This window comes from Salvelinus sp. IW2-2015, unplaced genomic scaffold (genome assembly GCF_002910315.2).
Source record: "Salvelinus sp. IW2-2015 unplaced genomic scaffold, ASM291031v2 Un_scaffold16612, whole genome shotgun sequence".
NCBI classification, from domain to species: domain Eukaryota; kingdom Metazoa; phylum Chordata; class Actinopteri; order Salmoniformes; family Salmonidae; genus Salvelinus; species Salvelinus sp. IW2-2015.
Window position 1 is genome coordinate 203,984 of NW_019957672.1, and position 12,601 is coordinate 216,584.

The window sequence follows — 12,601 nt, forward strand, 5'->3', positions numbered from 1 at the left end:
GTCTATTCCATTTGCACAACAGCATGTGAAATTTATTGTCAATCAGTGTTGCTTCCTAAGTGGACAGTTTGATTTTCACAGAAGTGTGATTGACTTGGAGTTACATTGTGTTGTTTAAGTGTTCCCTTTATTTTTTTGAGCAGTGTATAAAGTGGCATTGTTTAAAGTGGCTAGTGATACATTTATTACATACATTTTTTATTATTCATGTGTCTAGAGATGAGTCAGTATGTTGGCAGCAGCCACTCAATGTTAGTGATGGCTGTTTAACAGTCTGATGGCCTTGAGATAGAAGCTGTTTTTCAGTCTCTCGGCCCCAGCTTTGATACACCTGTGGTGACCTCGCCTTCTGGATGATAGCGGGGTGAACAGGCAGTGGGCTCGGGTGGTTGTTGTCCTTGATGATCTTTTTGGCCTTCCTGTGACACATCGGGTTGTGTAGGCGTCCTGGAGGGCAGGTAGTTTTCCCCCAGTGATGCGTTGTGCAGACCTCACTACCCTCTGGAAAGCCTTATGGTTGTGGGCGGAGCATTTGCCGTACCAGGCGGTGATACAGCCTGACAGGATGCTCTCGATTGTGCATCTGTAAAAGTTTGTGAGTGTTTTTGGTGACAAGCTACATTTCTTCAGCCTCCTGAGGTTGAAGAGGCACTGCAGCGCCATCTTCACCACACTGTCTGTGTGGGTGGACCATTTCAGTTTGTCTGTGATGTGTATGCCAAGGAACTTAAAACTTTCCACCTTCTCCACTACTGTCCCGTCGATGTGGATAGGGGGCGGCTCAGAATTTGTAAAAAAAAATTTTGTGGAAAAATGACGTCTAGCGCTTTTTTAAATAAAAAAAATAAAATGTATTTAAGAATTGGTTCTGTGGCCTGATCAAAGGGTCTCGTAGGCCGGATGTCCCCCACCCCTGCTTTAAATGATAGTTATGTAAAATCCTGTTACTCTGGTTGTGTAAATTGCCGTTTTCACCGAACTCTGTACCTAATCCACCACGGCTGTGCACATCTTGTGTTCTTGCCCCCACCCTCTGTACTCTGAAACTTGCATGTTCGGAACGAGGTGTCCCTGCTCCGAACAAATCTATTCTAAGTACAAACAGAGGACAGAATATTTGGTCACCTCATCCAGTAGATATCGGTTGGTTCGACACATTGAGACAGTTGTGGTGGATTAAGGAATGTAACATGGTTTGGCTATGTTGGGTGGTCCTTTACATGGGGTGATGTAAGTTTCCTTTAACAATCAGTCTTCCAGATAGATGACACAGACACAGGAACCTTGGTAATAAAATGCAATTGCAGACAGAGTTTCACTTAACAGAATACCTCAGTAGTCTATAGTGGGTCAGAAGTTTACATACACTAAGTTGACTGTGCCTTTTAACAGCTTGGAAAATTCCAGAAAATTATGTCACAGCTATAGAAGCTTCTGAAAGGCTTATTGACATCATTTGAGTCAATTGGAGGTGTACCTGTGGATATATTTCAAGGCCTACCTTCAAACTCAGTGCCTCTTTGCTTGACATCATGGGAAAATCAAAGGAAATCAGCCAAGACCTCAGGAAAAAAATTGTAGACCTCCACAAGTCTGGTTCATCCTTGGGAGCAATTTCCAAACGCCTGAAGGTACCACGTCCATCTGTACAAACAATAGTATGCAAGTATAAACACCATGGGACCACGCAGTCGTCATACCGCTCAGTAAGGAGACGTGTTCTGTCGCCTAGAGATGAAAATACTTTTGTGCGAAAAGTGCAAATCAATCCCAGAACAACAGCAAAGGACGTTGTGAAAATGATGGAGGAAACGGGTACAAAAGTATATATATCCACAGTAAAACGAGTCCTATATCGACAAAAACAAGAAATTGTTCAACTGATAATCCACTAACCTTAACCCTAGCCCTAACCTACCATAACCTATCCCTGTCCCCCCAACCATAACTCTAACATTAACCTTAACCTTAAACCCCAAACCTGTTCCTAACACTAACAAGTTGCTGCAGATCAACAGAGTTGCAATTGTAAGTTGATTGATATTGCATTTTACACCCTAACTAGTTAAGTGTCATATTTCATGTCATTACATGTTAATTTAATTATTACATTTTCAGACAAAAGTCATGTTTAAGTCCTTAAAACACAGCAATGATTAAACCGATTGTACACCCTCCAACAGAATCAGTCAATGGGGTGAAGTTTCCCCTAGTTGTTGATCTTGGGTCAGTTTTGCATATTTCCCACTATTGGTTATGGTTATGATTGGGGGAGGAGAAGCTGATCCAAGATCTATTCATACCGCAGGTGGAAACTTCACCCTGGAGCCAGTGAGTGGAGTGTGAGCCTCTGGAGCTACACAGCGCCTCTCTATGGCCGTCTGATGCTATAGAAAATCCACACTGCTTCAGGACCTGAGAAGGCAGAGAGAGACAAGAGGGAGGCAACTTGGTTTCTAAACCATATAAGGGAGGAAATTTGGCATAGAGAGTACGCTGAAATATTCAGTCCTGAAAAAAAAACATATTCCAAAGGCTAGAAAATAAGAAAAAGTTGCAGAATGAAATGAAAAATATGAAGAAAAATTGACTTTGGGGGAGGAGATTCTATTCTGTTGCAATACAATTCAAGAGTAGAGTTACTTTACTTCTGGATTCTGATCATAAATCATAATGAGTAAACATTTCATTAGTGCTTTCTTGTTGTGGGTTTTCCAAATGTGTTGCATGATTTGTCATTGCTGTGTCAACAGAGACTTGATGACAAAGGGGGTTGTCACACCCTGGCCATAGAGAGGCTTTTATTCTCTATTTTGGTTAGGCCAGGGTGTGACTAGGGTGGGCATTCTAGTTTCTTTATTTCTATGTTTTCTGTTTCTATGTTTTGGCCGGGTATGGTTCTCAATCAGGGACAGCTGTCTATCGTTGTCTCTGATTGGGAATCATACTTAGGCAGCCTGTTTTTCCACCTTAGTTGTGGGTAGTTGACTTTGTTAGTGGCCTGTATAGCCCTTGTAAGCGTCACGTTCGTTTTTGTTGTTTCTTGTTTTTGTTGGCGACATTCAAAATAAAAAGAAATGTACGCTCACCACGCTGCACCTTGGTCCGGTCATTTCCCTGACGACTTCGTGACAGGATTCTATGTATCAGTGTACTTTCATTTGGTTGTTTACTTGGTTCTTCGATAAGTTTGAAATGTCAAACCAACCAGACTTGATTCAAAGTCAGACTGGAAATCAAAAGTAAATAACAATATATGTGGAAACAATGTAGCCTTTAATGCTTCATAGTTCATGACCTACATTAAGATCCATATATGATACCTTACTGTAAGCCCCCATTTGTTACTTAAATGTATTTTAACAGGTAAATTAAACTTTTGTTAGACAAACAACAATCTACTGTAGAGTAAAACGTTTAACATTAACATGTATTGTCTTGTCACAGCTATGGTTCACTCAAAAACATGTCAAAATAGTGTGTGTGTGTTCTCTCTCTGTGTGTGTGTGTGTATACAGTTTTATTTTGGACATTAGGTCACAAGGAATTGGAGTTCTTGATAAGTAGAGGAAGACAGGTTTTTATTTTTGTTTCCATGACGTGGGACCTGATATATATGGTGTCTGTGTGCCAAGCTCTGATTCACACTCGGTTGTATATCACGTCCTTGAAACAGTTCAATTCAACACTCGTCGAGCTGAAGTTAAATCAACCTGGTAAGCCATGTTTTATCTTTTCATGAACTACTTACACTACTAATTATTTAACAGGCCTATGTTAATAACACTAACAAATAATTGTCCATCACTAGTGAATGGAGGGAAGTGTTGCAGGAGAAAATGGTAGGATGATGATTTACTGGGAAAGATGGGTTGATCTGTGACTGTCTGAAGGTTGGAATGAATGAGTGTTGGAATAAATACATAGACACATGAACAGTATGAATGTTTGAGCTCCTCCGATCAGGGTGAGATTGTGTGTTTAGTTATATGTTTTGGTTTCACGGTCTGAGAGGTGTGTGTGTGCTGGTCATGGTGGTTATGTGTGCGCTCGCTTCCATACCAGCCTGGGCATCAAGCGGGGCTTGGTCCTTCCCGCCCTGGAAAATCCCTTTGGGCAGGGGGCTTCGCCATGTCGGCATCTTAGGCAGGTGGGGACGAGTGCTCCCACTGACCAGAGCACCACTGACCAGAGCACCCATTCACAATGTCTTTGTAATGTATTTTTGTTGTTTTAATAGCAATAATAATAATTGTCCTCAGTAACATTAGAAATTAGGGTTTAAGACGTCATGCTAGAGATAGATAATATAAAGCCTAATATATAATTTGGCACCAAACAATTCACCTGAATACTTGTCTTTCTTTTGGATGAAGTTCTGTTGAACAAGACTGGATATTAGTTTCAATATCTTCTAACATGGAGGCTCATGTATGCTCTTACATTAAGATCATTCCAGGGGTTTTCCCCTACCTTAATATGTTAACATTGTAGATTTGTTATTTAAACTTAATTATTATTACAGTGTAATTATGACTAGTTATATAGTTGTTACTGCTGTTAAACTTTCTGTCTAAACAAGAGAACTTTAATGACAAAAGGTCAGAGTTTATATTTCCACAGGTGTTACGTTGTCTGTTCATTACCTATTTACTGTATGTTTGTAGTTATAAAATGTCTATAATCTCATTAGAAATATTAGAATTTATAGATGTGTCTTTGTAAATTGATTAATTGGGTCACATGTCAAATATCATGTCACATGAGATATCCTATGTTTTCTCTCCCGAAACTCTTATTCTGTCTCTCTCTCGCTCTCTCTCTTTTCCTCTCTTTTCCTCTCTCTCGCTCTCTCACAAACACAACCACAATATACATCTGCTATACAGAGACATGGTGGGTTTTCTCTGCCTTCTCCTCTCTCTGACTGGTCTACAAGTGGAGGGTTTCAGTGGGGGAGGATCTCTTATTGCTTCTCAGTGTGGCTCAATGCTACCTGGTAATAGTTTTCATGGCAGCACAGGGCAGAGCTCTTCCTCACCATACACTGTCACTGTCAACCAGACCACCTACCAGCCAGGAGACACCATCCAAGGTGAGTCACCAAGATGGTAGAAACACACTATTAGGCTTACCTGATCCATACTGTATTGGCTCAGATGAAGGAACGGAGAGGGAACAGTTATCTGTCTGGACATTTCTAATACACAACCCATTTCATTCCTTGGGGCACTTGCAAAAAATGTTAATTTTGCGAGAAAATTTTTATAAACATTATTCGTCCCTGCCCAGATGTTAACTTTTCGCATAGCATATTCCAGCACAGTTGCCGTGACATTACAAGATTGCTAATTGGCAGGGAATCATAACTTAGTCTAAGGAGATGTCATCCAGCGTTTCAGCACTCAATATCTCATTCTTTAGCCATCTGTCATGACGTTGGCCTGTGGGTAAGGTTTATGACCCCCCCATAAATACCTTTCTCCCTTCCCTCTCTCTCTGACTCTACTGAAGGACTCTTGAATAGCCTTTGTTAAACATAGAGAGTCTGGGAACATCAAACAAGTGGGGGGAYAGGAACCATATTTCGGTAATAGAACCAGTTGAAAATATYCGTTGGTACTTAATGAATATGATGTCAGTTCGGTTGTCATCTGAGACATTATGACTGATGACAGGACGACATAAACTGTATCTGGGAAAGTCTACACATTCTAGTTATCAGATTCACATGGAATTGTTGTGCAATTTAAATGTTTGAATATGAAACTATTTGTGAAAAGACTAAATGTAATGTTAGCTTCCAAGTGAGAGAATTGGGTTTTCATAAGGTTAGAGCTCTGCTCAATCAGTGGCCCGTCCCTGTGAAGAGACATGGGTTATAAACTATGAAACACACCCTTCTCTCCCTCCACTATATAAGCCTTTGACGAAAATGTAACCTTCTGTTCCGAGTACATTAGGGCGAGAGCCTTATGTTAAAAGGGTTTAGATAATAAGCTGTTCCAAGGACGTGAGGACTCACCATCCCCACGTTGAAAGGACAAAGACCACCTACAGAACTAAGCCAACCTCAGCAAGATCCTAACGAAATTACCATCAAATTTCAATGTGAAGGTGACGACCTACACGCCGGAAGGATGAATTTCGAATATAGCATGAGAATATAGCATGAGCTAAAAGTATGGCAACTTGGTATGAACTTTGAACTCTTATTCACTCCAGAAGTGATACCTCCTAGCCGTTGAGTTAGCAGCGGCCGCTGTAAACGTGGGCTAGGAAAGGACGGACGACGTATCCATACATTGTATTCAATGTATTATCCATTCTGTGTTTATGTAATTCTGTGTGATTATTTAGGTATTTAGTAAATAAATAATTCAACCAAATGTTTTATTGCTGATTCAACTTGTTATCCATGGTTCGTGAAGATAAATCTTGTTTGGGATAGGGGGCAGCATTTTCACTTTGGATGAAAATCGTGCCCAGAGTGAACTGCCTCCTACTCAGTCCCAGATGCTAATATATGCATATTATTATTAGTATTGGATAGAAAACACTCTGAAGTTTCTAAAACTGTTTGAATGATGTTTGTGAGTATAGCAGAACTCATATGGCAGGCAAAAACCGGAGAAAAAATCCAAACAGGAAGTGGGAAATCTGAGATTTGTAGTTTTTGAACTCACCCTTATCGAATACACAGTGGGATATAGGTTATTTTTCACTTCCTAAGGCTTCCACTAGATGTCAACCGTCTTTAGAACGTTGGTTCAGGCTGCTCATGTGAAGGGGGGCCGGATGGGAGCTGTTTGACTAAGGAGTCTGCCTACAGCCTCGTTCCCCGTCACGCGCTTTCACTTGAGAGGTAGCTGTCCATCCATTGCTTTTCTACAGACAATGGAATTCTCCGGTTGGAACATTATTGAACTTTTATGATAAAAACATCCTAAAGATTGATTCTATACTTAGTTTGACAAGTTTCTTCGACCTGTAATATAACTTTTTGAATGTTTCGTCCGAATGGACCAGATCGCGCTTTTGGATTTGTTTACCAAACGCCCTAACAAAAGAAACTATTGGACATAAATGGACATAAATGATGGACATTATCGAACAAAACATGCATTTATTGTGGAACTGCGATTCCTGGGAGTGCATTCTGATGAAGATCATCAAAGGTAAGTGAATATTTATAATGCTATTTATGAATAATGTTGACTACCCAACATAGCGGATATTTCTCTGGCTGTTTGGGCTCTGAGTGCTGTTCTCAGATTATGCTTTTTACGTAAAGTTTTTGGGAAATCTGACACAGTGGTTGCATTAAGGAGAAGTGTATCTAAAGTTCCATGTATAATAGTTGTATTTTCATCAACATTTATTATGAGTATTTTTGTGAATTCATGTGGCTCTCTGCAATATCACTGCATGTTTTGCCTAATACTTGTATGTTTGAGAAATTTGATTTATGAGATTTCTGTTGATTTGTATTTGGCGCCCTGCAATTTTATTGGCTGTTGACCCCAGTCCTAGACAGGATAACCAAGAATTTACAACTTTCAGATGAGACTGAAATATGGTGACGATTAATATTGACTGCTATTGATGTAAAATATGACTAGGTCTTTAAGAGTTTATTCGGAAGATAACAGCTCTATAAACACTCTTTCGTGGTGCCCCAACTTTCTAGTTAATTACATTTACATGATTAGCTCAATCAAGTAATATTAATTACAGAGAAAGGATGTTATAGAATAGCATGTCATATCACTTAATCCGGCATAGCCAAAGACGCGACACATCTCTCTCCCTTTCTCTACATTTCTCTCCATCCCTTTCTCCCACCTCTCTTTCTCAGTGACTCTGTCAGGAAAAGTCAGCTATAAAGGGTTTCTTCTGGAGGCCCATGAGGAAGGACAGAACAAGGCTGTGGGAACGTTCTCTCTCGGCAGTGGAACTGGGATCGTTCTTGTACCTTGCAATGGGATCGCAGTGAGTTACTGTTAGGGTTGTAAAATTCCTGAAACTTTCCCAGTTGGAGGATTCCCACCCTGCTCCTACCCTCCTGAATCATGAGATCCTCCAACTGGGATTTCTGGAAAATCTGGGACATTTTGGTAGAGCTCCTGGAATTTTGCAACCCTAGTTACAATACAGCACAGGACATTCTGGCCATAGTCTTCACTGTTACCAATTTACGTACTGACTTATTGGATTATATTGACTCATCAATATGTCAAATGAAACTGACTTGAGCCAAATAATAGGAGAGTTTTTACTGGTCAGGCTACACAGTGAGGAAATACTCCTGGCCCGGATTATAATGAATGTAGTTGATGAAATGACAGAGGTAGGGTTGCAAAAATTCCGGTAACTTCCCAAAATTCCAACGTTTCCAGAAATCCTCGTTGGTGGATTCCAGATTTCCTGCTTGAAACCTGGGTATTTTGGGCAAGTTACCGTGATTTTCCAACCTCAAACAAGAGTTTGTTACCTTTACCTACTATAGCTAGAACCATCAAAAAGCAATGATCAGTGCCTTACCTTACATCATTGTACCAACGTCATTGTTCTCTGTTGATTGACTTTACCTGCTGTTTTACTGTTAGGCCTCTGGGGTGAGTCAAAGCAACATTCAGCCTAAATCATCAGTAACAGTCACCTGGACATCACCATCCTCAGCATCCTTGGGCAACATCATAGTCAAGTGAGTCTCCACTAGAGTTGAACAATTACAGTAACTTTCCCCAATTTGGCAACCATAGTCTCTGTTAAAGCCATCACAAACACGACACAGTTCTTTTTTACATAATTTTTCTGTAGGATGCAACTGAAATAAAAAATGTCACCATGTCATCAAATCAATGTGCTTCTAGTTCCGACCATGCAGTAATATCTAACAAGTAATCTAACAATTTCACAACAACTACCTTATACACACAGGTGTAAAGGAATTAATAAGAATATGTACATATTAATATATGGCCGTGCGGCATAGGCAAGATGCAGTAGATGGTATAGAGTACAGTATAAACATATGAGATGGGTAATGTAGGGTATGTAAACATTATATAAAGTGGCATTGTTTAAAGTGACTAGTGATACATTTATTACATTTTGTATTATTCATGTGGCTAGAGATTGAGTCAGTATATTGGCAGCAGCCACTCAATGTTAGTGATGGCTGTTTAACAGTCTGATGGCTTTGAGATAGAAGCTGTTTTTCAGTCTCTCAGTCCCAGCTTTGATGCACCTGTAGTCACCTCGCCTTCTGGATGGTAGCGGGGTGAACAGGCAGTGTCTCGGGTGGTTGTTGTCCTTGATTATCTTTTTGGCATTCCTGTGACATCGGGTGGTGTAGGTGTCCTGGAGGGCAGGTAGTTCTCCCCCGGTGATGCATTTTGCAGAACTCACTACCCTCTGGAGAGCCTTGCGGTTGTGGGCGGAGCAGTTGCCGTACCAGGCGGTGATACAGCCCGACAGGATGCTCTCGATTGTGCATCTGTAAAAGTTTGTGAGTGTTTTTGGTGACAAGCCAAATTTCTTCAGCCTCCTGAGGTTGAAGAGGCGCTGTTGCGCCTTCTTCACCACGCTGTCTGTGTGGGTGGACCATTTCAGTTTGTCCATGATGTGTACGCCAAGGAACTTAAAACTTTCCACCTTCTCTACTACTGTCCCATCGATGTGGATGGGGTGGGGGGGGSMGCTCCCTCTGCTGTTTCCTAAAGTCCACGATCATCTCCTTCGTTTTTTGACGTTGAGTGTGAGGTTATTTTCCTGACACCACACTCCGAGTGCCCTCACCTCCTCCTGTAGGCCGTCTCGTCGTTGCTGGTAATCAAGCCTACCACTGTAGTGTCGTCTGCAAAGTTGATGATTGAGTTGGTGGCGTGCGTGGCCACGCAGTCATGGGTGAACAGGGAGTACAGGAGAGGGCTGGGAATGCACCCTTGTGGGGCCCCAGGATCAGCAGGGTGGAGATGTTGTTTCCTACCTTCACTACCTGGGGGCGGCCCGTCAGAAAGTTCAGGACCCAGTGGCACAGGGTGGGGTCGAGACCCAGGGTCTTGATCTTAATGATGAGTTTGGAGGGTACTATGGTGTTAAATGCTGCGTTGTAATCGATGAACAGCATTCTTACATAGGTATTCCTCTTGTCCAGATGGTATAGGGCAGTGTGCAGTGTGATTGCGATTGTGTCGTGTGTGGAGCTATTGGGGCGGTAAGCAAATTGGAAAGGGTCCAGGGTATCAGGTAGGGTGGAGGTGATATGATCCTTTACTAGTCTCTCAAAGCACTTCATGTTGACGGAAGTGAGTGCTATAGGGCGATAGTTGTTTAGCTCAGTTACCTTAGCTTTCTTGGGAACAGGAACAATGGTGGCCCTCTTGGAGCATGTGGGAACAGCAGACTGGGATAGGGATTGATTGAATATGTCCGTGAACACACCAGCCAGCTGGTCTGTGCATGCTCTGAGGACGCGGCTAGGGGTGCCTTGCAACCTTGCGAGGGTTAACACGTTTAAATGTTTAACTCACGTTGGCCGCGGTGAAGGAGAGCCCACAAGTTTTGGTAGCGGGCCGTGTCAGTGGCACTGTATTGTCCTTCCATAAACTTTCCATAAACTTTTCCAAAGCAATTAGGTTAGAAATGGATAATCTGCCAAATCAGGCTTGAATGAGCACTGCGAATCCTACAACCATGGGATTTAAAGAATAATGGATTTTTTGAGAATATTTCAGGAATTTTGTGTGCAGTCTAATATTGGCACTTTTGTCTGTCTTCCTCTTCAAGGTCAACATTTATGCAGACCTCCAGTGTATTTTGGATTGCAGTGCCTAGCATGGCAGTTAACCGACTGTCCTCAGTTGTCACCACCACAAGTGCTCCTACTACAACAACTACAGCTCCTACTAAAACAACTACAGCTCCTACTATAGCAACTACAGCTCCTACTACAACAACTACAGCTACTAGTACAACAACTACAGTTCCTAAAACAAAAACTTCTGCTACAACAAGTACTGCTACAACAACTACAGCTCCTACTACAACAACTACAGCTCCTAATACAACAATTACTACAGCTCCTAATACAACTACTACAGTTCCCAAAACAAAAACTTCTGCTACAACAACTACAGCTCCTACTACAACAACTACTGATCCTAGTACAACAGCTAGAGCTCCTACTACAACAACTATTGCTCCTACTACAACAACTACAGCTGCTACTACAACAACTACAGCTGCTACTACAACAACTACTGCTCCTAATACAACAACATCTACAGCTCCTACAACAACAACTACAGCTCCTAATACAACAACAACTACAGCTCCTAATACAACAACAACTACAGCTCCTAATACAAACAATTACAGCTCCTAAAACAACAACTACTCCTCCTAAAACAACAACTACTGCTCCTAATACAACAACAACTACAGCTCCTAACAAAACAACTACAGCTCCTAAACAACAACTACAGTTCCCAATACAACAACAACTACACCTCCAAATACAACAACTACTGCTCCTACTAAAACAACTACAGCTCCTAATAGAACAACAACTACTGCTGCTACTAAAACAACTACAGCTCCTAATACAACAACAACTACTGCTCCTAATACAACAACTACTGCTCCTACTACAAAAACTACTGGTCCCACTATAACAAATACAGCTCCTACTATAACAACTACAGCTACTAATACAACAACTACAACTCCTACTACAACAACTACTGCTACTACTACAACAACTACAGCTCCTAATACAACAACTACAACTCCTAATACAACAATTACTACACCTCCTAATACAACTACTACAGTTCCTAAAACAAAAACCTCTGCTACAACAAGTACAGCTCCTTCTACAACAACTACAGCTCCTAATACAACAACAACTACAGCTCCTAAAACAACAACTACAGCTCCCAATACAACAACAACTACACCTCCTAATACAACTACTACAGTTCCTAAAAAAAACTTCTGCTACAACAAGTACTGCTACTACTACAACAACTACAGCTCCTAATACAACAACTACAACTCCTAATACAACAATTACTACACCTCCTAATACAACTACTACAGTTCCTAAAACAAAAACTTCTACTACAACAACTACAGCTCCTAATACAACAACTACAGCTCCTACTACAACAACTACAGCTCCTAAAACAACAACTACAGCTCCCAATACAACAACAACTACACCTCCAAATACAACAACTACTGCTCCTACTAAACAACTACAGCTCCTAATACAACAACAACTACTGCTGCTACTAAAACAACTACAGCTCCTAATACAACAACAACTACTGCTGCTACTAAAAAAACTACTGCTCCTAATACAACAACTACAGCTCCTAATACAACTACAGCTTCTAATACAACAACTACAGCTCCCACTACAACAACTACTGCTCCTACTACAACACCTACTGCTCCTACTACAACAACTACTGCTCCTAAAACAAAAGTTCGCTACAACAAGTACTGCTCCTACTATAACAACAACTACTGGTCCCACTATAACAAATACAGCTCCTACTATAACAACTAAAGCTACTAATACAACAAC

At 41.1% G+C, this 12,601-nt stretch overlaps 1 protein-coding gene across 1 annotated transcript; it reads left to right on the forward strand.

The window, feature by feature from the left end:
- Positions 1 to 3,656: 3,656 nt before the first annotated feature.
- On the forward strand, positions 3,657 to 11,660 carry LOC112080955 (salivary glue protein Sgs-3-like). The gene is made up of 5 exons (XM_024146902.2): positions 3,657 to 3,716; positions 4,890 to 5,095; positions 7,859 to 7,992; positions 8,610 to 8,707; positions 10,795 to 11,660. Exons 2-5 carry the CDS (start codon positions 4,894 to 4,896, stop codon positions 11,390 to 11,392), a joined length of 1,032 nt encoding a protein of 343 aa, XP_024002670.2. The 5' UTR covers positions 3,657 to 3,716; positions 4,890 to 4,893; the 3' UTR covers positions 11,393 to 11,660.
- The last annotated feature ends 941 nt before the right edge of the window (positions 11,661 to 12,601 follow it).